This window comes from Schistocerca piceifrons, chromosome 1 (genome assembly GCF_021461385.2).
Source record: "Schistocerca piceifrons isolate TAMUIC-IGC-003096 chromosome 1, iqSchPice1.1, whole genome shotgun sequence".
Lineage (NCBI taxonomy): Eukaryota > Metazoa > Arthropoda > Insecta > Orthoptera > Acrididae > Schistocerca > Schistocerca piceifrons.
In genome coordinates, this window is record NC_060138.1 from 322,024,079 (window position 1) to 322,051,094 (window position 27,016).

Sequence of the window (27,016 nt, forward strand, 5' to 3'; positions counted from 1 at the left end):
AGACTTCCTGACACTTAAATCAATACTGGATGTTAACAAATTTCTCTTCTTCAGAAACGCTTTTCTTCCCATTGCCAGTCTACATTTTACATCCTCTCTACTTCCACCATCATCAGTTATTTTGCTCCCCAAATAGCAAAACTCATTTACTACTTTAAGCGTCTCATTTCCTAATTTAATTCCCCCAGCATCACCCGATTTAATTGGACTACATTCCATTATCTACGTTTTGCTTTTGTTGATGTTCATCTTATATCCTCCTCACAAGACACTGTTCCGTTCAGTTGCTCTTCCAGGTCCTTTGCTGGCTCTGACAGAATTACAATGTAATCGGCAAAGCTCAGAGTTTTTATTTCTCCTCCATGGATTTTAATTCCTACTCCGAATTTTTCTTTTCTTTCCTTTACTGCTTGCTAAATATACAGATTGAATAACATCGGGAAGAGGCTACAACCCTGCCTCACTCCCTTCCCAACCACTGCTTCCCTTTCATGCCCCTCGACACTTACAACTGCCATCTGGTTTCTGTACAAATTGTAAATAGCTTTTCGCTCCCTGTATTTTACCCCTGCCACCTTCAGAGTTTGAAAGAGAATATTCCAGTCAACATTTTCAAAAGCTTTCTCTAAGTCTACAAATGCTAGTAACGTAGATTTGCCTTTCTTAATCTATTTTCTAAGATATGTCTTAGGGTCAATATTGCCTCACGTGTTCCAACATTTCCACGGAATCCAAACTGCCGTGGCATATTAAACTGACAGTTCGGTAATTTTCACATCTGTCAACATCTGCTTTCTTTGGGATTGGAATTATTATATTCTTCTGGAAGTCTGAGGGTATTTCGCCTGCCTCATACACCTTGCTCACCAGATGGTAGAGTTTTGTCAGGGCTGGCTCTCCCAAGGCTATCACTAGTTGTAATGGAATGTTGTCTACTCCCGGGGCCTTGTTTCGGCTTAGGCCTTTCAGTGCTCTGTCAAACTCTTCGCGCAGTATCATATCTCCCATTTCATCTTCATCTACATCCTCTTCCATTTCCATAATATTGTCCTCAAGAACATCGCCTTTGTATAGACCCTCTATATACTCCTTCCACCTTTCTGCTTTCCCTTCTTTGTCTAGAACAGGATTTCCATCTGAGCTCTTGATATTCAAGCAAGTGGTTCTGTTTTCTCCAAAGGTCTCTTTAATTTTCTTGTAGGCAGTATCTATCTTACCCCTACTGATATACGCCTCTACATTCTTACATTGGTCCTCTAGCCATCCCTGCTTAGCCATTTTGCACTTCCTGTCGATCTCATTTTTGGGACGTTTGTATTCCTTTTTGCCTGCTTCATTTACTGCATTTTCTTTCTCCTTTGTTCAGTTAAATTCAGTGTCTCTTCTGTTACCCAAGGATTTCTATTAGCCCTCGTCTTTTTACTTACTTGATTCTCTGCTGATCCAATAGTTTTACGTTAATAATACATCGCACTTTAATGAAAGTGTTCTCACACTATCGCTCATATTTATGTTTTAAATATTTATTCTCTGTCGTATTGATTTCAGTCTCCTATTGCATGTGCCAATATATTGCTAGTCCACGTTATGAGCACGAAAAATGAAGTCTCGGGGTCATATGTGAGCGAAAAATTTTTATGAAAGAATGAAACGACGTTCATTCAGATATATAGTTCACCCTTTGAAAAGCACTCATACACACAAGAGCGACAAGATACACAAGACAGGCAAAAACAAGAGACAAGGACGTCAAGAGACAAGTTACACTACTGCTAAAGAGCTTTTGTTTTTAAACTATCATTATTCTTGTTACTCTTAATATTACTTTTTCGATCTTTTGTTGTAAAAATTCCTCGCGTATTGCTTTTCAAAGTCGGAATAACATAAAAAATATTTTTGTTCTTAGGTAATTTTAATCTTATGATCGGTTACAACAGCAATACAGCAGAAGAGAAGATGGTAGCTTTGAGAGATGAAATTCTGAATATAACAGGACAACGACTACGCAGAAAGACAAAGTTCACTTAAAATATATGAACGATACATGACACCTTAGCTGAATCGAAGTCAGGGATACAGAAGAATGCAGCAGTCGAAGTAGGCCAAAGAGCTTACGGACAGCTAAAAATGATACCGACAGAAGATGTATACCACGAACGGCTATAAGAAATATGTAGAGCGATAGAATCGTGCATGACTACACGAAAGGCAGATACCACCGATAGGAAAATTAGAGGAACCTTTTACCGAAAGTGAAGCATCTGTAGCATGACCAAAATCACAGATGACAAGTGAGAACAAAGTTAAGAAACGACGGCTCAAAGGTGGAACGAATATACACAGACCCTACAGATTGTAGAAAAAGGGGATAAAGATTGAAAACATAAATATCAGAGATTGTGTGAGAACCCTTCCATTAAAGTGCGATGTGTTGTTAACGTAATACTATTGGACCAGAGACTTCTGTTCTCGCAGGAAATACAAAGACAAACTTTGGAGAAAAAGAAGACGAAGTCTATGAAGATCACATGTGTTACGCCATGCATCGAGAAGAATTTGACATATCATTGGAAAACCTGAATCGAAACATGGCACCCGGATCAGATGACATTTCTACAGAATTATTGGAACACCGTTGGGATTAATGTAAAACCTCAATATCGAAGAAAGTAGGTGTTGAAAGGTGCCGGTACTACTAAATTATTACTTTAATAAATAGTGATTGCGGAATACTAACATGAATTGTCTGCAGCACAATGGAACGAGTGTTGGAAGTCGACTGGAGGAGAATCAGTTTGGGTACAGAAGAAGTGTGCGAACACACGAGGCAGTAGTGAGCTACAGGTACAAGGATAGTACTTCAACTAATACAATGGTAGTTGTAAAGATTACTGTATGTATAAGTGTGTATAAACCGCGATCCACAATGTAAAGCTTTCACAATAACTCTTGCAAACAAATATAACCGCATAGTTAGTTACACATTAATAATATGAAAAAATTTAAAAAAATAATTATAATTCCTACGGCAACAGTACTTCAAACATTTTATCTAAATTATGAGCAATTATATAAATCTACATTACAGCCTCGCCGCTCTCTATCTCTAAATGAACAATCCAATGAATTACAATACCAGAGGTCTTCGCTATGGTGCGACTACATCGGCGTGTTGCGCGCACAATACAACAATCTTGCATCTGATGAAATAACGCTTCAAGGAGAAATGCTAATAAAACAAAGACTTACAAATTGAAAATAAAAGAGGCATTAAGCAAAATTTGTGAATGAGGAAGTCTTGAGGCGAATTTGCTACGTCTATGCAAAATTTGGTAGACTCTCGGAGTAGTTAATCCGACAGCTCAGGGGGCAGAAGAGGAAAAAGGAAGAGTCACGACGACAGAATAGACGTATGTAGAGTATTCAATACACTGAGCATTTCGGGTCCAACAACGAAGGGACCCGCACAGTCTATAATATACTTTAATGCGTTCTTCATACATTCTTACAGAGAAAATGACTGACTAACTTTAATAAAGGTACTTTTAAACACTTATCTTACTATAATTAGTAGCTGGAGAGATGCTTGTTTTGTGAGGAATGTAGAGGCAGTAAATAAATTTCATTCCTATGGACATGTCAGTAGCTAACTATGAAGGAGAAGAATGTAACTTTAGGTATATTTGAAGCTAATAAATTAAGGCCTGTAGGGTAAATGCATTTGAAAAGAAAATAGCTAGTGCCTTTCAAGTCTGAATCTCATGGTATTCCAGAACCAATGTCCAGTCCATATGATTTAAATGAGAAATAATCAGAAGACCAGGGCCTTTGAAAGATTATAGGTCTCAGACAGGTTATAAGTTTTATGGGATAGATGGCGGAAGTGAATTTGTTCGTCACAACGAAACTCATACCCTATTGATGAATTGCTACAGTACACAGAGACGTTAAACGCATCGTATTAAGATAACACAAAACGTTCAGGAACTTCACGAAAAGTTAATATTGAGCACAATGAAGTCTTTTGAATACTTTCACTTTTGACCACTGAGTTTAAGTACAGTTTCCTGTTAATATGAAATTTGTTCTTTGTAGCTACTAATGCCTTCGTATCTTTTCCTTAAACTACCAACTACAATGTGGCTAATTTCTCGTGAAGTCACACACTGAAATAGATATCCGGGGTAATAATCTCTCCTCTTGTGTTAAGTTTGTTGTTGTAGGTAGCCATGACTTTGAGAACAGTACTGCTCTTGCTTGTGGTGCTGGCGTCTCCAGCGCTGGGTCAGCTACTGGGAATTGGGTCCTGCCCCAGCGTCACTGCGATGGCCAACATCGACTCGACTTCTGTGAGTACACCTAAGTCCGCTAGCTATGATGGCTATTCATTGGTACCTCAACCCACCTGACTTAATCCACTTCACAATAACGACACCTGAAATGCATTACGTTTCAAACAAGAAGCTGTAGTTATGAAATCTTCACGAGTTATCAGCCGGGTGGCGTCGTCTTCTAGTCGCAACGTTTCAATGGATTGCTTATCCATCATCTTCAGGCGTGGCGTCGTCTTCTAGTGGGAACGTTTCAATAGATTGCGTATCCATCATCTTCAGGCGAAGTCTTCGCCTGATGGTGATGGATACGCAATCCACTGAAACGTTGCAACTGGAAGACGACGCCACTCGGCAGATAACCCCTGAAAATTTCATAGCTGAAATACGCCAAGAAAGCCTGCAATCGTAAGACACTGTATTTTATATCATATTCATCCATCATTCTCCTTTTTAGTACGTCACACTACATAATTTAAAAATATGTTACAACAATTGGAACTCCATTAGAGATACCTGCTGTGTTGGAGCTGTTTATGTAGCCTTAGTGAATGAAATATTTCTATGTAATACATGACTGAAGCTTTTTGGCATGTGATACAGCTGTGAGAACTGGATTAAATATACCTGTGATGGCAGTGTTCATGTAATCAGATTGAATGCAGTATTTCGATTCAGTAATGATTGAAACTTCTTGCCAGAATAAAATCATGTACCGGACCGAGTCTCGAGCCTGGAATATGCTTTCGCAGGCAATGCTCTTACAGACTTTTTTCACCTTACCATATTTATACTTAGATTATTTTTTTAAATTATGGATTAAAACATTTGTCTAAAACCAACACGGAGCACAAGTTTGTGTCACGTTGGTTGTCTGTAGCGCTTTTTTAGTGAATAAGGCTTTTTCTGTGCTTTTTGACAATGCGTGACACTGTTTTCGAGTAATGGTGTGCGAAGAGATTTTGCTGCCGAGTTGAATACAATGCAACGGTGAGTTTTGCAAAACTTCGGCAGACGTACGGAGACAGTGTTTCGGTGGTTTAAAGCTATAGCAGAAGGAAGATGAACCTCGCAGTGGAAGCCTTTCGGTTTCAGTAACTCATATAAATGGCGACAGGGTCCAGGATCTAATGTGCGCAGATGATTAGTTGACAGTCAGAATCATTACGGCTGAGATGTATTTGAGTCACACCACCGTTCATCAGATATTGATCAATGAATTGAGATGAAAAAATTCTGCTCTGAAGCGGTTCCGAGAAACCTCCGGCAGGACAAGTAGGACGTTAGGTGTGACAGGTGCGTTGACGTTTTGGAATCGATTGAAGATGTTCCTGGTTTTCTGGTACGTGTCATTATCGGTAACGGAGTTTGAATGTTTGAGTACGATCTGGAGATAATAGATCAACTGAATGCTGATATGCTTTTTTTGATAGCTAGAGAACTGTTCACAAAGAGTCTGTGCCTCAAGACCAAGAGGCTAAGAAACTATTTTACCGAGAAGTTCTTCAAAGACTACACAAAAAAGATCACGCCTGTAAGTCCAAAAACAAGGACCAATAGTATGTTGCTGCATGACAATCGCCTTACACAGCAGTTTCAGTAAACCGGTTGTTGTCCAGAAAGAACATTTTTACGGCTTCTCAGCGTCCTTAGTCGCTCGTGTTGGGTCCCTGCGACTTTTTCCTCTTTACGAGACAGCAAAACACTAGTCAAGGGACGTTGCTTTTGGGACATGAACACAACATTCAAATGGCAGCAACAGATCAGCTGAGAGTTATTCTAGTATCCAGCTTCGACACTGCTGTGAGGAGTGGGAAAACCGTCTCCAGCACTGAGTAGCTTCCCAAGGCAAGTAATTTAAAGGGGGTCACGTTCAAATCGCAGTGTTACTGGGATAATCTTATTCTTTTGTTTGCACTGGTAAAGTGCCTTTGATGAAATTTCAGTTTCACGGATTAGCTTAGTTATAGTGTATTCCTTATTTTTTTTCGAACACCAGCCAATGCGTCCCTCAAATCTTGACAAATCATCGTAGATGTGGTTGACACTGCCATGTTTTGATTCGGATTCACTGAACTATGGAGCGCAGGTATTTTCTAAGATTCCAAAACCTAATTTATTCCTTAACCACGATAAAAGATTCTGCCTGTACATAACCTTTTGGAACGAGTTGTTTGGCTTCCCGTAGCTGGCAGGTGACGTGTGAAAACATCTGTAAATATAAAGATTATACAAAATTTTAATGTATAGGCTAGAATATGTATCTAATAAAGGCAAATATTGCTTCTGCGCCTCAACAGCTTGAATTCTCAATAGGCGAACGTGACTATCGAACCCAACTTTTATATTACAACATCGTAAAAGGAAATCGACATTCTTACACCCACGAAACAAACCGTTAAATCAGCTCCAGTGTTATCTACCTAAGTTACACACGTAGCTTAAAACCTCAATGCAAATTATAGGCCTCTTAACACTGTCAACAGACCAAGGTACGGAGATACCCAGGCACGATTCAGGGCGCCCCCTCACAGCTGTACTACGTCAGTAGGGCTCTCTTCTTTCCATAGTTTACACTAGTTCTCCTGGGCACCTTGCTTGATTAGCTCTTCTGGAAGCACTTTCTCTCAAGAGAGATAGTCCAGCAAGGTGTTCGGAGAACTTCTGAGCAGTTTGGAAAGAAGAGAGCGTTACTGACGGAAGTACATCTTTGTGAGGGCGCTCTGAATCGTTCCTGGGTAGTTCAGTTGGCAAGAACACGGTTTGAGAAAGGCAAGGTCCGAGGTTCGAGTTCTAGCACAGCATGGCATACACTTTTCGTCTGCCACGAAGTTGTAAAACAGCACCAAGACATTAAAAGAGTAAAAAAATGCACTCACAGTCACAGCAAGTATCTGTAATTATGTTTTGATCTGTTCTGTCTACGATACAAAACACTGTTAGCTTCTGCAGTAAAGTATGTTAGTGCCACTGAGTGAACGTCCCTTAATAATAGTAATAACTTATTACGCGGTAAAGCGTTCATTAGACCTACCACACTGACGGCACTGTCATGTTTGCTATGAAGACACAGAAAGGGAAGGTTGCACTCGGAATCGGAGTGCTGTCACGTGACAATGCAGTGCCGCGTGTAACAAGTAAGCACTGACTGGCACTATTATTAGACAGTGCTCCTCACACATTATCGCTGTGACACGTATTCACAGTATGTGTCCAAATAAACCACTGGCCGCTTTAATTCAGAATTTTTCATTTTTTGGTGAAAATCTAATGTAGTATTCTTTTTTTAAGAACTATGTCGTTTCTTTCGCACATTATTCTGGAACCTTCTAAAATCAAACACCTTAGACGAAACCGTTTTTCTCAGAGTCACCATGCTAGTCTCGAAGCCCATTTCTGACAGTCTGTGAAGGTATATCAGAACTGGCATTTTTGTGTACTGTTCATAATATGGCAGAAATTTTTGCCTAATAACTTATTTATCCATATAGTCAATGGGATATTTATTGTGTGCATTTTGCTTCTTCTTTGGGACAGGTACTTGAATCCCACTCCAATCAACATTCTGTTCCTTTTGCAACAACTTGTACACCATTCTCTCGCTGGACTCTAAAATTTAGTGACATTATGAGCAAGTCTTAATCTTATCATTTTAGCGATAGTTTTCCACACTTGCCCTGCAACTTGACGGTGTGCACTACTTTGGAATGGAATCTAGCTGTACCTAGTATCGAGATCATGACGCTTCCCACTACTGGGTCTACGATTCGTATTGTCGACTAACGTTATAAACTCATAGACCGCAGTTTCCTTGACATATCTGGCAGTGTTTCCAGTGATTTCTGTAATTTACGCCAGACTTTTGGTTTTTCTGTTGACAGCTGCTGGGCACGTGGTACGAGTACAAGCGCTACTCGAATTCCTTCGAGCTGGGCAGCAAATGCGTCATCGCAAACTTAGAAACCGCCGCAGACAACAGCACCATCGACATCACCGTCTCCCTGACCAACTTCTTGTAAGCAACTCCTGCTGTTCACCTGTCTCGTTTCACTATTAGCTCTGAACAAGACAAGGAGATCGCTACAGAAAACTACGTACAAGGATTTCTAAGACACTATCAACTAATATTATAGTCTAACAAGAAATAAGACACTCATTATGTTCTCCGACTGTTTCTCTAATCATTGACCGGTTTTCGTTCCCAGCAGCGTAGGAGATTGTCAGGTGACAAATGAATATGGGAACCACAGATAAAATATGTGACTTAAAGAGATATTAGTGATGCAGGAACAAAGTGCTTAAAAAGAAAAGTATATCATTGTTTTATTCTGTTGAGGAAACACTTGCAGCTGAAATGCAGCACAAAAAAGTCGTTGTCAGTAATGTAATCTAAATTTCCATGGCTGAAACTTACTTTAACAAGGGAGTGAGATAAAAATTGTCTTGCATAATTTAAAACATTACGCCATCTTACTTTTAAATGTGATTGTTAAAGTAAGTTAAAATTAGGCAAGTCTTAGATTATAATAGTAAAATCCACTTTATTCTTATCATTAAAAATGTAACACTTTTCCTCGTAAACAATCTGCATCACTAATAGATTATGCGATCGAAAGTACCCGGACACCAGGCTGAAAATGACTTAGAAGTGAGTGGTGCCCTCCATCGGTAATGCAGGAGTTCAATGTGGTGTTGGCTCACCCTTAGCCTTGATGTCTGCTTCCAATCTCGCAGGCATACGTTCAGTCAGGTGATGGAAGGTTTCTTGGGGAATGGCAGCCCATTCTTCATGGAGTGCTGCACTGAGGGGAGGTACCCATGTCGGTTGGTGAGGCCTGGCACGAAGTCGGTTGGTTGGTTGGTTGGTTGGTTTGGGGATGGAGACCAGACAGCGTGGTCATCGGTCTCATCGGATTAGGGAAGGATGGGGAAGTCGGCCGTGCCCTTTCAGAGGAACCATCCCGGAATTTGCCTGGAGCGATTTAGGGAAATCACGGAAAACCTAAATCAGATGCGAGTCCAGTGTCTAACCACTGCGCCACCCCGCTCGGTGCACGAAGTCGGCTTTCCAAAACATCCGAAAGGTGTTCTATAGGATTCAGGTCAGGACTCTCTGCTGGCCAGTCCATTACATGAATGTTATTGTTGTGTAACCAATCCGCCACAGGCCGTGCGTCGTGAACAGGTGCTCGACCATGTTGAAAGATGCAATCACCATCCTCAAATTGCTCTTCAACAGTGGGAAGCAAGAAAGTTGTTAAGACATCAACGTAGGTCTGTGATATGATAGTGCCACGCAAAACAAACTGTACAAAAATTATACTTCTCTTGTTTCGTTGTCTTTTTATGTGATTCATCTCTCTTCTACTGTCGTTAGCAGGGCTGCCAGGACTATGAAGGCCAGCAAGCTCCATTGTTGTCGCCACTCCAGGAAGGCACTGCGTCGGAAGTGTGGGTTAGGCCGGTTGTTGAACAGTCGGCGTGACCGCTCCGACACCCATCATCAGGGCCTCGAAGGCCTGCTGTAGAGTCGAAGCAAGGCGTGAAACCTTATCGAGAACTGCAATCAGGGTGCCGCTGAGTGAAGCCAGGTCGCCAATGGTCACTGCTGCGGTTGTAGTGTGCAGGGGCGATGCTTCAGCGCGACCGGCGACTGTGAGACATGCCGTACTCCTGTTGGGCGCCGAGTTTTCCCCCCTGGGTGGGATCGTCTCGCTGCTCCTATAGCATGCTAGCCCTAGCTTGCTTTCTGGAGCACACGCTCCTTTGTCTACCGCCTTTTCGGTGGAAGTGGTGACTGGAGTCACTTCAGTAGGAGATGTCATTCCCACTGTGATTTTCCCTTTGTTACCTGCAGAGGTTGTTCACTACGGCACAGCAATCCTAAATCTGCGTGTTTTGAGGCTTTATTATTTCTTGTTGAAACTACTGTCAAGTTTTTGAATTGCTTTAGGTCCTAACATAATAAAATTCACTGACATTGAGGTTCTCATTGTGGAGAAGAACCATTACACATACTTATTCAGAGAAGCTATAGCAATTCACATACATAATAGTTTCAACACAAAAGAATTAGGCAGACGGATCCCAGATTCCCATGCTGCAGCAAACGAATGTTGCAGATAACAAGGGGAGAACCAGGGCAGGTCACCAAGGAAAGGCCGTCAGATGTTGATGCAACAGGTGCATATTATCTCTGCCCACAGATTCGACTGCAGTCTACCACTACAGTTGAGAATCAACCTTTGACAACTCTTGGCTCAACATCAGGCAAAGTATCAAACAGACGACAGCCAGAGATGCTGACAAAGAAGCCTACTTTTCTACATTTGCCGTGTTTTGCCAAACACTGACAGTGAATTCAGTTGATGTAGATCTGTTAAACAGAAAATGGTGCAGTGAGTGGAAGAAAGCACAGATCACAAGAGGGGCATCAGAGATGATCCTAAAAAGTATCGTCCCATCTCATCGACGTCCATCGGTCGTACAGTTCTGCAACAGATTCTGAGATCAAACACAATGAGGTATCTCGAACAGAATGATACCCGTTCCAGCCAGCCTAGGTTCCAAACACACTGATCATGTGAAATACAACTTGCACTTTTCTCACATGGCATCGCCACATACGCTTATTTCAATGCAATCAGGTGAACGCAGTATTTATTGACTTCTGAAATCATTTGAGATGAAAGCATATCAGTGAAGAGTAACAAAGGTGCGATTGCGTTAATTGTAAAACAAAATTTTTGACAGCATGGAGAACTGGAGAGTAAGGAGGATGCAGTATGTTATATGCAGTATGTTATATGCAGTATGTTATAATGGAGACTCATCAACAGAATTAGAAGTAACTTCACATTGTCCTACGAACCATTGTTCGTATTGTATATTGATGACGCTATAGAACAGGCCTTTACGCTCTTGGAGTATGCTCGTGCTCCAGAAGCACAGCTATGTCTGCTTAGCGCTCTGACCTCCTCCATCATTGCTCTAATCTGAGCAGGTGCGCGAATGATACAGCTAAATGCTGAAGGCTACACACGCGGAAAGCTTAAGAAGACGTGCTTGGACACAGTGTATCTAATTCTAAGAGGCGAATATTGCAGGATACTTCTGTATACACCAGTTTATCATTTTTTTTTATTTTCAACTTTTTATTTTTCTGCCAAAGCAACAACTTTTATTAGTTCATTAAATAAATATATTAAATAGTGCTAATACGATGAGTAGAACTAGAAAAAAAACTTTACAATATAAACAGGCATTTAAAATAAAGTTGTGATGTTTTAGAATGTGTAATATATTTAAAACTTGATTCGTGATACAGTCAAAAACAAGAAGTTTCATGGTCTAAAATACGAACGCTGGCTGGAATTCATAAATTGCATAACAGAAAAAGAGACGTTCATAAGCATGTGTTTAATCAAACATTGAAATAGTTTTAGCGGCTTCTCTGTACAGCTGAGGATAGTGCTCTTGGGGTAATATTTGATTAAAGTATCGTAATTTGCTTGACTGGACAAACAGATCACTGAACTGGACTCTACACACTATGTTATTCAGCTAAAGTAGGAAGTAATAACGTAGCAGCAAAAACCGAGAGCAGTCTGGCAGATAAATCGAAATCCGTCTTTAATCATGCAGTGTCTTGGAATCTCTTTTAGAACTTTTAACGAAACGTGTCAATTAACATTCCGCCCAATCGCGGAAAGTAGGTACAAGTAACACCGTCTACATTTTTTCCACAAAGAAATATTACAGAGAGAGTTTCTCTTTCAGAAATCTCATCTGAATCTTTTTTTTTTTTTTTTGTGGGAAGATTGTATCTTGCATCGTATAAGGGGGAGAAATGTCTACCAGCATTTGCCGGAATTAGGAAGTGCAGAATCGTGATTATCAAGATTACATAAGGTGTCACGAGTAACGTATCCATGTGTGAAGGCTCTTACGAGAACGACCGTTACCGGACTAAATTCGTCATATCGCACGGACCTAGCCAGCACCTGATGTGACCGTATGGGATTTCACAGTGTTGTAACCACAACCAACAGCGGGAACGCCTTGGGCTGAGGATCGGAGCCGCCAGGCAGGGAAGCCGCCGGCGGTGGAGCACGCACCACCGGGTAAACACAGGACGAGTCGGACGACAGACCAACGACAACTTACAACAACCCACCACGACCGACTATGAGCGACACAACAAGGAAGAGATAAACAACGGAGGCTTGTGGAAACCACAACACCAAACACCAAACGTAACTCCACTCGGAACCAGAGCCAGGCAAATGTCAACAACGAGCAACGACCAGAACGCAGTACCGCCGAGATAGAAACGAAATCCAGAGCGAGTACCAGAGTGGCTGGACTAGGGCAGAGCGGGTCCCTATATACGAAACTGGAGGGAGCGGCTATTGGTCGCTGTCTGCACGTGGCTTAGCGGTGGCGCCTTTGCTGCGCGGAATAGCCGCCGCGCGTGCGGAGCCCTCTATGGGCTGACCACGTCCATTTGTTCTGGCGCGTGTTCGACTTCCGCGGCGGAAGGTACTAGATCCCTCCCTCCCCCGAAATTGGTGCATAGGGGCGGAAATGCCCCGGACGATGCCGAGGCGGGCGGAATGAGGACACGGGTTGTGAGACGCTCGGAGGGACTACTGGGGGAGGGGAGGGCAGACTGTCTGCGGCATCCATCAAGGTGTCACCAGAGGGCAGGCGGTCAGTGGGCGTCTCTATACCCCGGCGAGGCGGAAGGGGTGTCTGCAGAGCTGGCGAGGAGATGGAGGTGGAAGGGAAGAGCTCCACCATGAGGGACGTGTCCGCACCAGGAAGCAGGGAAGGCGGTGGGGGAGGAATCAAGGCAGGTGCCCGAGGGCGGAGTTGGTTATGGTGGGGACGCTCGAGCCCTCTGTGTGTCTGCACGGTCGTCACTCGCCGCCCATAAGCCGCTGTCACCGTAGCGGGCGTCCATGCAGGTATGCCGTCATAGGAGCGGGCCCACACGGCCATGCCCAGGGCGTAGCGCCGGGAGGAGCGAGAGCGGCGCCCAGAAGGGGATGGTGTCAGTAGATGGAGGAGGGTCCGAGGTTGTCGCCCGTGAAGGAGTTCGGCAGGACTATGACCGACCACCGGCGTTGTGCGGTAGGTGCCTAGAAACAAGGTGAGGGCCGAGGTGGTGGCCGACAGCTCCACTGATTTCAGCAGCTGCTGTTTGCGGACTAGGCGTTCCGCCGCGCCATTGGATGAAGGATGGAATGGTGGGAGAGCGAATGTGTTTGATACCGTTAGTGGAGCAGAAGGTCTGGAACGAGGACGCTGTGAATTGGGGCCTGTTATCTGTGACCAACGTCTGAGGAAGGCCTTCAATGGCCAACACCTGGGCCAAGGCGGTGAGGGTGGCGTCAGTGGTGGTGGACGCCATGCGAACCACATATGGGTATTTGGAATAGGCATCAATGATGAGGAGCCACATGAAGCCTAAGAAGGGGCCTGCAAAATCGAGATGGATCCTATCCCAGGGTTGGCTGGGTGTTGGCCAGGGTGCGAAAGATTGTGGAGGACTAGCCTGATGATGCACACACACTGTGCAACCACGGACCAGGTGCTCACTGTCTCCATCGATCCCGGGCCAATAGACATGTCGTCGAGCCAACGCCTTCATGCAAGACATCCCCAGTGTCCGCGGTGTCATAAGTGCAGGACGGGGTGGCGTAAGTCTGGAGGGATTATCACCCGATGGGCGTCCGAGTCCGTGGACAACAGGAGGACGTCCTCCATCACCAAAAGCCTGTGTGAGACGTGACGCCACGTGCTGAAGTCAGTTTTCAAACGTCGGGTAAGGTAGGGAGGCCAACCATGGGTCACATAGCGGAGGACTTGCCGCAGAATGGGGTCCCTGTGCGTGGAAGCGGCGATTTGCGTGGCTGTCAGAGGAAATCCATCGAGAGTCTCCCGGCGGGCAGAGTCGATGTGGAAGCACAGGACTTCCTGCTGGTCGAACGCCGGATCGGTCCTGCTGGGGACGTCACAAGGCATCTGCATTAGTGTGTTGACTGGTGGGCTTATAGCGGGTGGTTTAAGTGTAATTACGTAAGAACAACGCCCAGCGCTGAAGACGCTGAGCCGTCCATTCTTGCAGGTGTGAATGGGGCCCAAAAAGCGACATTAAGGGCTTGTGATCCGTGAGGAGGGTGAACTGCGCCCCAAACAGGTAAATGTAAAATTTCTGAACTGCAAACTATATACGAAACCGGAGGGAGCGGCTATTGGCCGCTGTCTGCTCGTGACTTAGCGGTGGCGCCCTTGCTGCGCGGAATAGCTGCCGCGGATGCGGAGCCCTCCATAGGCTGACCACGTTCATTTGTTCTGGCGCGTGTTCGACTTCCGCGGCAGTTGAGCGCCCGATGCCGATGAGTGTGGACAACGGAACGCGCGCGTCCGAGCCAGCCGGCTCGGTCGCGCCGGGGCCGGCCGCTGGCCGGTCGGTGGGGCCTGCCCCGCCGGCCGTCCCGGCGGCCGCTCCCAACAGGACGGATACAACGGCGACGACCCCTGCAACGACAACGGATTCTGACAGGTAACATAATGAGGACGGGACCACGACGAGCGATACGCGAATGCAGAGCGGAGGACAACATACGTCAAACCCCTCTGACGAGAGACATCAGCTAACACAGAACGATCGGCAACAATGGGAACTGAGACGTGAAATACGACACATGATTCTGCGAAGTCAGCAAGTATAGACAACCGCACTAGTCCATTTCCTCCTTCACAGCATGAAGACCAAGTAGACGACGTGGAACAATTTTCTCCACCAGACGCCTAAGCAGAACAGCTCTCGGAAGCGACAACGTCCAGAAGAACTGAAAACTTCCAACCGTTATGCGGCTATTGCGACGGAAGATATTACAGATGCTCCAGAACGTATGGACCACACGAGTGATGTCAATGTCGAAGCAGATAAAGAGGGGACAGATGGCTCTGGCCGGAACTTACTACGCAAAGTCCCGCCCGTTACTATTTACCATGCTAAGAACTACATGGAACTCAACAAGACGCTGAAAGCGAATATTGACGGCAGTCTTAAGGCCATCTACCAACGAGACAGGATCAAATATCACTTTGACTCCTATGAAGATCCACGGCGGGGCCATCAATTTCTTTGTGTCGAATGACATCCACTTTTTTACACATCAGGCCGCGGAGGACAAGGACTTCAAAGTGGTTGTCAAACGTCTACCTGCCGAAGTTACGGAGGAAGAACTGAGAGACACACTGATAGAGAAGGGTTTCCCTGTCATCAACGTCCACCAGTTTAAAAATCGAGACGACAAGACGAAGGAATTACGACCTCACGATGCTTACTGTGTCACGTTGCCAGCCCAAAAGGAAAACTACAAGATTTACGACATCAAATACCTTCTATATACTAAAGTCGTTATTGAAACCTACAACAGACAAGAAGGACCTGCTCAATGTCGCCACTGCCAGCGATTCGAACATACAGCTAATTATTGCAGCTTGCCTGCTCGCTGCGTTCGATGTGAAGGGCAACACCGATCTTCAGCATGTATTCATCCCCGAGGGGCACCGCCGAAATGTGCTAACTGTGAAAAGGACCATCCTACCACGTGGCGTGGCTGCCAGAAGTACCAGGAACTTCTCAGGAAATACACACAACAATCTTCCCCGCAGCCCTCTCAACGGAGGACTCGTGTAATACGGAACTCCAACCTGACGCCACACCCTCCGCCCCACCGACAGCAACCGCCACAAGAACAGCCGGCGGCGACACGGCAGCCAGTAACACAGCCTCCTCCTGAAGCACTTCCACCTCGACAGCACCGCCAGCATTATTCATACGCCCACGCAGCATCACCACGCCGACCGGAACGGGAAACCTACGTCTCACCAGCTCATTTGATGCAATCTATAGCTCCAGCGCTCTCTGATGTCGCGAAACTTCTCACCGCCGTGCAGCAACAACTAGTGGGGATACTTTCTTTAATCGAAAGTGTATTGAAGGCCTTTGGAACACTTTTAGATGGATCGCCCTGGGACCACGAGAAACCCGAAAATCTGTATATGGAACGCCAACGGAATGAAACACAAGAAAACAGAATTCACTGAATTTTTACAACGTCACAAAATCGACATCGCACTTGTATCGGAGACGCACCTTCGTCCAACAACTGAGCTCAGATTTCGTAACATGTACGTCTATAGAACGGACAGACAAGGCCAACGAGGTGGAGGGACCGCAGTTCTGCTTAAAAGGGAACTGCGGCACCATCATGAAACACTACCTCACCTCCAGCATCTGGAGGCAACAGCAGTAACGGTTCGATCGACCGCAGGCAACATCACTTCGATTGCGGCGTACAACAGCCCCGGTAAAAACCTGGAGCCAGACGACCTACGGAGTATCTTCACCAATTTTGACAAAATCTTCCTAGGAGGTGACCTTAACAGCAAGCACGTCGCGTGGAATTCCCGACGTACGAACCCTCGTGGACGAACATTGATTGCCATGGAAGGAGAACTGGGCATCACAGTCCATGGCCCACGAGAGCCCACACGGATTCCTTACGTCGATCGGCAAGAAGCAGACGTCCTAGATATTGCTGTCATCAAAAATATTGAGACGAACCTCCAGCTCCGCACTGTCGACGATCTTTCGTCTGACCACCGAACTGTTATCAGTATAGTGGAAAACGCAACGGCCAACCTTCCGCCCCCAACCTCACAAACTCTGAACTGGGGTCAATTTCGGACATATCTTGACAACAATATCTGCCCGACGCAGGACGTTTCAACACCGGAAGCCATCGACATCGCGGTGCAAACTTTGACGCAGAAGATAAAGGTAGCCAAACGGAGGGCAACTACTCACACGGTCTACCCTGTAGTAGCTTTCGACGAGTTCCCGCCTCTACTCCAAGAACTGAAGACACAGAGAAACAGGAGCAGGTGACGTTGGCTCCGCTATAGAAACCCGATCGATCGACGAGAAACACACGTCTTAACACGAGAACTGCACAGGAGAGTGGCCGAGTGGCAACAGCAGGTCTGGGAAGATAAGATGGATGAATTCTTACTTCGAACCAAGAACGAATGGCAGGTAGTCAAGAACATACGACACCAGCGGCCACCTAAACGAGCCGTCAGAGGACCAGATGGCCTCCTCTATGACGAACTCGCCCAGGCGGAGCTGTATGCTACGACTTACCAAGAACAGATGTCTACACCAGCGACGCCCGTGAACGACGTCCACCTGCAGGAACAGGAAGCCGTCGTTACAGCAGAATGGACTGCTCTTCGTGCTGCGCCTGTGCCGAGCCGCCCACAACTCACCACATCAGCAGAGATCCGTAAAATTATCCGGAAGACTCGGAATAATGCGCCGGGCAACGACTCCATAAGCAACACCGATTTGAAACAGTTGCCCAGGAAGCCAACTGTGCTCCTTACACGAATTCTCAACAGCTGCCTTCTGCAGGGATATTTTCCTACGTCATGGAAGACGGCTCGAGTAGTTCCAATACCTGAGCCAGGTAAAGACCCAGCAGAACCCAACAGTTACCGGCCAATTAGCCTCTTGCCAACCCTTGGCAAGGTGCTCGAGAGAGTGCTGTTGCAGAGGCTCCATGACACGCTTACAGCGCATGATGTTATACGACCCGAACAATTCGGTTTCAAGGACACGTTATCTGCCGAACTTCAACTTATACGGATCACCGAACGGATATAAGAAGGATACAACAAGCAGCACTTCACGATTGGTGTCTTCCTTGACATCGAAAAAGCTTACGATAAGGTGTGGCGGCCCATCCTTATCGTCAAACTGCATCGCACTACCCCTATTGCGGATTGTTACATTAGACTCATAGACAGCTTTCTGCAGGACAGGAAACTGTATGTCCGAGTCGACGATAAAAACTCCGAAATGAAACTGATCTCCGCAGGAATTCCGTAGGGCTCTGTCATTTCGCCTCTACTTTTCAACTTATATATAAATGACATCCCAACAGTCCCCCTTGTTACGGCGAGTTTTTATGCGGACGATACGGCCTTTCTGACGACGACACTTGGACCAGCTAATCGCTAGGATGCAACGGCAACTTGCTGTAATGGAACGCTGGGCGCTGCACAATAAGATAACGATCAACCCAACGAAGACGGCAGCCGTTCTATTCACACGGAGGAAACCAGTTCTGAACGACAGACTCCAAATAGCTGACCAATTTATCCCATGGTCGCCGGCAGTGAAGTATCTCGGTGTCTACCTTGACAAAAAAATTACGCAGCATATTGACGACAAGAAGACGGCAGCCCAGAAGATGGCCAGGTCATTGATTCCGTTCCTGAAGAGTAACGATCTCAATCCTAAGACTAAACTCCAATTGTATAAGGCAACGGTGGAACCCACAATGTTGTATGGCTCCACCTCGCGGGGAACTGCGTGCGTCTCCACCTACAACAAACTCCAAGCGCTGCAAAACATTTGCTATCGATGGATCACAGGAGCTCCATGGTGGACAAGAAACGTCGACATCCGCTACGTACTCCACGAGACCACCATACAAGAGAAGGTCCGTGACAAGGCTCTACGAGTTTTTGACAAGATCGATGCCCTTAGGGACGAAGTTCGACAATTACAATCGGTAGGAACGGTAAACCCTGCAAGACGGCACAAGTATCGCGTACCAGCCACTACGACTGTACTCTGGTACAGAGTTAAAGCAGCATGGGATAAAGTACCCGACTCTGCCATCCAAGCTCAGATGGCCCCGATTACCAACCTCGTTAGAGACGTTATTTCTGGCAGCCCTAGGTACTAAATTTCGTACAATGCGCTTCCCCTAATCGCCTAAAAATTTAATCATGCGTTCTTCTTACTACATTGTACTCGTATTTGCACAGTAAGTAAAATTTCGCTATTTGGTATCCTTTCTGGCGTTAAAATTGTAATACTCACCAATATAGACTGAAACCGCAGAAGAGGTGGAGACGGAAACTAATACCATACTAATTACTTCTTTTTACCTCATGAGAAGATTTTCTACTTTGGGACTTGTCTTCTCCTATAACAAGTAATACCTTTCACTTTAGCGAAAAAGTCTATACGCAAAGAAGGCGGAAGCACAGTTCAGCAATACGTGCAGCATGAGACTGTTAGCTGGTATTATCACTTCTACGCCGATCCACTTGATACCAATTTGATACGTTCCATGTCCTGCAGATCCATAAAAAAGTTCCTCTGATACGGGAATATCTCAGAATGTATGCTAACTAAGCATCAGGCATTTCACTGGCAGTGCCCCAAGACCTCCGATTACAGCAACACTGACGATTTCCCTGTTGTAATCCCTTACTTGATACGCTGTATTAAAAGACTTGCTGCCGGCCGCTGTGGCCCAGCGGTTCTAGGCGCTGGAGTCCGGAACCGCGCTGCTGCTACGGTCGCAGGTTCCAATCCTGCCTCGGTCATGGATATGTGTGATGTCCTTACGTTAGTTAGGTTTAAGTAGTTCTAAGTCTAGGGGAGTCACGATCTCAGATGTTAAGTCCCATCGTGCTTAGAGCCATTTGAACTATTTGAAAAGACTTGCTGTTAGTAACTTCTTGAAGTTTTAAATTTTGTCTTGTCATTGCCTGACTCACGTACCAGTTTGATTACCATGTATTGCGGGGATAGAATCAATACCACTTTAAAATTTCCATAAGTTTTGGTCAAATTATGACTGAATTCGTGCTGACATATTTTTGTATGTGTTATTTATGTTAATCTGTACTGTTATTGCCTTTAATATCGACTCACTCGTCCTTCTCTGTTACATCTTTTTCACAGGACTCGGAAAGAGACCATCGTCGAAGGCACAGCGTTACAGACCAGCAGCGATGGTAGTGGGGTTTTCACCCTCAACTTCCCAGATATAAGTAAGTGGGAAGTGCATTTGTTGGAAGTTAGCTTTTGATGCAGCGAACTGCACAATACTGAGACATAAAATATCTGTGTTAGTTTATTCAATGGGAACTATTAGGCTAAAAAGCGCTGTGCTTGATGGAGTTAATCACGATGCTCCGAAACTTTTCAGAAGAATATTTGAAATAACAATGAGCACAGCCACTGCATGCGAGCAATCCAATGAAGAATCATTGCTCCCTATTCTTTCGTGGGAGATCATATCTACGCACGTTAAGCAGTTAGCATTTAATCCATGCCTTGATATAAAAATGAAGGGAACATATTAATTTCCACATTTGAGGTACTCGACAATACCAGAGCTACTCCACAGTAAGACGACTACCATACGGAAAATACACAGAGGTGCCAAAAATCATGCGATACCTCCTAATATCGTGTCGGATCTCCTTCTGCCCGTCGTAGTGTAGCATCTCGACGTGACATGGACTCAAGAAGTTGTTCGAATTCCCCCGCAGAAAAATCGTGCGATGTTGCCACAACAGCCATCGGCAACTGCAGAAATGTTGCCGGTGCAAGATTTTCAGCACGAACTGACCTCTCGATTATGTTCCTGAAATGTTCGATGGGATTCACGTCGGGAGATCTGGGTGGCCAAGTCAGTCTCTCGACTTGTCCAGAATCTTCTTCAAATCAGTCGCGAACAACTGTGGCCCAGTGTCGTGGCGTGTTATCATCAGTAAAAATTCCGTTGTTGTTAGGGGATATGAAGCACATGAACGGCTCCAAGTAGCCATTTCTAGTCGATGATCCGTGTAAACACAGTCCGCACCATTATGAAGCCACCATCAGTTTGCACAGTGCCTTGTGTACAACTGCGCCTCACTCTAACTCCACCATCAGCACTTACCAACTGAAACCGAGACTCATCTTAGCAGGCCACGGTTTTACAGTCGTCTAGTGTACAACTGATAAGGTCAAGAGCTCAAGTGAGGAGCTGCAGGCGATGTTTTGCTGTTAGCAAAGACACTCGCGTCGGTGGTTTGCTGCCCTGGCTCATTAACGCCAAATTTGACAGCACTGTCCTAGCGGATACGTTCGCCGTACGTCTCACATTGATTGCTCCTTTTATTTTACGCAAGGAAGCTTGTCTGCTAGCTCTGGCAATTCTACCCAAATGCCATAGCTCTAGGTCGTTAAGTGAAGGCTGTTATCCGTGGTGAGAGGTAACGGCTGAGATTTGATATTCTCGGCACACTCTCGACACAGTGTATTACCCCTCCCTAACAATTTTTGAAATGGAATGTCACATGCGTATAGCTCCAACTACCATTCCAAGTTTAAAGTCTGTTAATTCCCACTGCGCCGTCATTATCACGTCGGAAACCTTTCCACATGAATCACAGCGCAAATGACAGCTGCGTCAACCCACAGCCCTTTATTCCTTGTGTACGCGATACTACCGCCATCTGTTTGTATGCATATCGCTACCCCATGACTTTTAGAACCTCAGTGTATGTGTCTTCAAAACGTACCGAAACACATCATCTGCTGTCAGGTAGTCGATACTAAATTTCATAAAGTGGGTTTGTCTCCAATCCGTTTTCGTTTAACTGTGTTGATGCGACCACTGCATCGCGAGGAAACGTTGAATGATGGTAATCAGAGCTGCAGTTCGCGGGCATATCGTCGTAGTTCGCAGCAAGAACAAGGAAATTTACTCTGCCATAAGTTAAATATTACGTGTCCAACACGAACACTATAGGAGCGCAGGGACTCACTGATACGATTCTGGATGTGGCAGGATTCGAGCAAAAGAACTTATCTAGGAAGTTAAGTTAGGACTATGGAAGTCTCAGTGCTAGCGAGGGTGCAATGTATTCCCCATCAGTGCTGTTTCTCTTGTAAGTTCTTTTGAAGTTTATGAAAACGTGTTGATAATTAATAAATTTCACTTGCAGATGCTTCTGGTGCAGTGACGATTCTCGGATCGGATTACGACAACTACGCCGTAGCGTGGTCGTGCAAGAAGATTCTCGGAATTTTCCACTATAGTAAGTAGCTTTGTGTTGTATCTATCAGATGTTTCACTCATAGATCTTTCACTCAGTCTCTCAGCGAACAAAATACTAATGTATAATTGTAATGAAAACAGTGCAAACACAAATAGTACAAAACTCAAATAAGTTTTAGACGTATAATAATCTTAGACCCTATGAATCTGGTGTAAGCATTTGTACTATTTCTAGAGATTAAAGGACGCAATCTTCCATAAAATATATGCAAATCAGGGAGAAGACAGATAATTTAATTGTCATGTACACTGATGAGCCAAAACATTATGACCATCTGATTAGTAGCTTGTTTGCCCATCTTTCTGACGAAATACATCACTGATTCTGCTTATCAGAGATTTTATAGCTTATTGGTAGTTTGTGGAGGTATGTGGCATCAGATGTCTAAGCGCAGGTCATGTAATTCGCGTAAATAACGGGAAGCTGATCTGCGTACGTGGTGTTGGCACCCGATAGTGACCTAGATTGGTTCCATAGGATTTACCCCAGGAGAATTTGATCGCCTAGACGTCAACGTGATTCCATTATAACGCTCCTCAAACCACGGTAGTAAGGTTCTGGCTCCGACACACGGACAATCTGGACCAACAGTGCCTTGAACTTGCGGATAGTATGCCACGACGAGTACAGGCATGCATCAATGCAAGAGGACGTGCTACTGGGTGTTAGAGGTACCAGTGTGTAGAGCAGTCTGGACCACCACCTCTGAAGGTCTCGCTGATGGTGGTACAACAAGCAATGTGTGGTTTTCATGAACAGTAAAAAGAGCGGAAATGATGTTTATGTTGTTCATTCCAATTTTCTATACAGGTTCCGGAACTCTCGGAACCGAGGTGCTGGAAAACTTTTTTTGATGTGTGTATTGAAAAGGGCAAGCGACAAAGCACTTGTTTGAGGCAAGTCGTTATTTTAGTTGATTTCGTCTTCCTTGAAAATCAACAAGGAATCTTAGATTGTGCAATAAAGTGCCAATTATTTTCACGAAGGCGAAACCGGGCGCCATGCTGTAGATCTGGAGCATCATATGGTGTTGCACAGTGTTATAGGCTGAAGATATATCAACGATATCATCTCTTTCAAATTCGTCCTCTGTGTGTTGATTTGATTTGGCTGCTTGTGCTGAGTAGTTCCTTTGAGGTCTGAAGCCTCCGTTTTCAGCTAATAATAATTTGTCAATCAAAGAGCTCAAACAGTTCAAAACAAGTCTTTCAGATATATTGTAAAAATGAAATAGGAGTGAAATAAGTCGACAACTTTTGCGGATGGATGGTTCTTTCCCAAGCATTAAAATGGCAACTACTTAGGTTTTTCCCCTTACTTTAGACATCTGCTTCTCTCGCAAGCATTTATTAAAGAATTCGACAAGCCATTTCGTGGTGACTTGTTCAAATCGTTTTACTTCCTCCACCTGTATATCATCCAGGCCAGCTGCTTTATGGTTCTTACGTTGTCGAGTGGCTACTGCAATTCTTCTTCACTAAATTTGTAAGATAGTTCATTAGTTCCCAACTCAACTTGTTTCTGAATCATAGATCACTTCGCTTGCCTCCATTTATCAGAAGTTCTTGAGGAAGCTGTTATTCGGTCATCTCATGAGTGCTGTTCTTCGAGGCTTACTAAATAAAAAGACTAAATAACGATAAATTATTACTAGTGCCTATTATGGACCTTTAAGGGCTAATCGAAGACTAGGATTTTTTTTATTGCTTTCGCTGAGTTTCTTGTCTGATCGATTCGCCCACTACTGGAAAGACTTTTGAAACACCTATACAGTGTGATATCCTTGGGACGCATTAATGCCTCGTTGCGTTTCTATTCGGAAGATAAAGTACTCACAGGTGGCCAGAACGTTACAAAGTCGCTAACATTCTGTTGGTAACAAAAACAGTCTTGCAGGATCCTTGTGTTTGTTGTATAGTTATCACTTAATTTCTGCCGTGGAGGCTGTTTACAAATCAGTACATCAACACCATTATTTCACCAGAGCAAGGCAGAAATGTTGATTTATTATGCTACATTGTGGCATCAATTAATGGTAGATGATCTCTTTTGATATAGAAGAAAGAATCCGAGATACGAGGGAGAGTCAAATGAAAGCCTTACATTTTTTAAAAATATTATTTATTGTGCAGAAATGGTACAAATCTGTATCACTTTTCAACATAATCTCCCCCACGCTCAATACAAGTTCTCCAGCGCTTATAAAGTGCATAAATTCCTTTAGAAAAAAATGCTTTTGGTAGTCCGCGCAATCACTCATGCACCGCGTGGCTTACCTCTTCATCAGAACGGAACTTCTTTTCTCCAATTGCGTCTTTGAGTGGTCCAAACATACGGAAATCGCTTGAGGCAAGGTCTGGTGAGTATGCTGGATGAAGAAGATACTCAAAAAGCAGGTTGGTGGAAGTGAACCCAGGTTTCGTCCTCAGTAACGATTCTTGCAAGGAAGCCATCACCTTCTCGTTCAAAGCGCCGAAGAAGTTCTTCACAAGCATCAACACGTCGTTCTCTCATTTCAGGAGTCAGCTGCCGTGGCACCCAACTTGCAGACACTTTGTGAAACTAGAGCACATCATGGATAATGTGGTGTGCCGACCCATGACTAATCTGTAAACATGCTGCAATTTCATTGAGTGTCACTCGGCGGTTTTCCTTCACTATGGCTTCAACTGCTGCAATGTTCTGTGGAGTCACAACTCGTTGTGCCTGAACTGGACGAGGAGCATCTTCCACTGAAGTTACACCATTTGCGAACTTCCTACTCCATTCGCAGACTTGCTGCTGTGACAAACATGCATCACCGTCCTGAACCTTCATTCGTCGATGAATTTCAATAGGTTTCACACCTTCACTACGCAAAAACCGAATAACAGAATGCTTTTCTTCCCTGGTGCAAGTCGCAAGTAGGGCGGCCTTCTTTATACTGATACTGCGACGGTATGTGTGCATCTGCACTATGCTGCCACCTGCACGCTGTTTGTAGCAAGCTTACCAGCTTACAGGATAACGGCGCGAAATTTCGATTAGTTATTACAAATTTAAGTTTTTCTTTTGACTCACCCTGGTATCATCTGACCTTGGTTATCAGTGCGATTGGGAGGAGGAGGAGGAGATTAGTGTTTAACGTCCCGTCGACAACGAGGTCATTAGAAACGGAGCGCAATCTCGGGTGAGGGAAGGATGGGGAAGGAAAGCGGCCGCGCTCTTTCAAAGGAACCATCCCGGCATTTGCCTGAAGCGATTTAGGGAAATCACGGAAAACCTAAATCAGGATGGCCGGAGACGGGATTGAACCGTCGTCCTCCCGAATGCGATTGGGCTTGTATCGGTTGTGGTGGCATTTTATTGTGAAAACATGTATTTCTCAATTCTAGGTTGCTCTTGAAGAAGGGATTATTTGGTCATCTCATGAATGCTATTCCTCGAGACTTACTGAATAAAAAGACTAAATATGATAAATGACTACTAGTGCCTAAAATTTAAAATGACGACTACGATTGTGTTATGATACCACTGCCGTATCGCTAAGTACTAATGACTAAGACAGTGGCATAAGACCTTTCTAGAACAGTAATAACAATCTAAATACCAAAGCTGCAAATATGACACAGAATGTAGTTCAGGACTACATCAAAAGAATAGCTAACTTAAATGAAGACATGATACGGGTCTCTGCCTCTAAAGAATTGTTTTCCATAAGGTTCATTTCAAGTTTTCTTATCAAACGTAGCGTAAAAGAAGTTGCCTTAGAGTACTTCGACTCTTGAGTAATTTATTTCGTAGCTACTTTTCTGAATGAATTGCTTTTTTTGATACTTTTAAGTCTGCAGTCGATTTATACTTATTGACAACACAGTAATGGCACTAAAGCAATCTTTACCATGAAACAGAATTCGATGTGACGTGTACCAATATAGTTGTTTCTCCTGTTTCAGAATATTCATGGCTTTTGTCCCGGGAGAAGTCACCAAGCAAAGACGTGGTAAATAAAATGAAAGCCGATCTGAAAAACAACAACCTGTCAACGCTGTTTTACATAAAGACGTTGCAGTCTTGTAACTAACTTGTATTCGAGTTATTGCTAGTACTATCTCTAGATTCACATGTGGACGTTCTCGGGTATTTAATTGGGTACCTGAGATATTGCATGACAGTTGAAGAATATTTCTGAGTTCGCCTATTTGTAAGAAGTTTAATTTCTAACTGAGTAATAAATAAAAAATTCTTACCTAGTTGTATATGAAGTGAAGTAATGTTTATGTATGATCATCTTGGATGTTAAGGACAAACCATAGCGCCATCCACTATCGTGAGGAAAGAAAAGTAGATACTACATTCTCTAGTGGTGATACAAGCAATGTACAACGGACTTTAACGAAACAAACCTTCTGCTTTACTCATAGGTAAGATAAACAATAAGAAAAACTAACGTCATGTATGTCTTTGTTGATGAGGCTAACATCGTATTTCGATAAGACCTGAGAGTGACTTTCACGATGGCATCAGTTACTGTTCTCATAGTTTCAGTAGAATGTTTATTTTCTTATTTTTATTTTATATTTTTAAAATTTTTTGTTGCCCTTTGGTATTGTACCAAGGATTTCTGAGTTCCTGTTTCTTGTTTTGTCACTATGTCCCCATCAAGAACAACATAAAAGTAATTACGTCAAAAAGTTTTCAGTTGACTC

General features: G+C 44.2%; 1 protein-coding gene across 1 annotated transcript in view; it reads left to right on the forward strand.

The window, feature by feature from the left end:
- Window positions 1–26,530, forward strand: part of LOC124798313 (apolipoprotein D-like) — a 37,085-nt gene extending 10,555 nt beyond the window's left edge. Inside the window, exons 2-6 of the mRNA XM_047261655.1 lie at window positions 4,211–4,349; window positions 8,213–8,346; window positions 20,179–20,267; window positions 22,215–22,307; window positions 26,264–26,530. Of these exons, the coding sequence (XP_047117611.1) occupies window positions 4,230–4,349; window positions 8,213–8,346; window positions 20,179–20,267; window positions 22,215–22,307; window positions 26,264–26,391 (564 nt within the window). The 5' untranslated portion in view covers window positions 4,211–4,229 and the 3' untranslated portion in view covers window positions 26,392–26,530. The remainder of the gene's footprint in view (window positions 1–4,210; window positions 4,350–8,212; window positions 8,347–20,178; window positions 20,268–22,214; window positions 22,308–26,263) is intronic.
- Window positions 26,531–27,016: the final 486 nt, after the last annotated feature.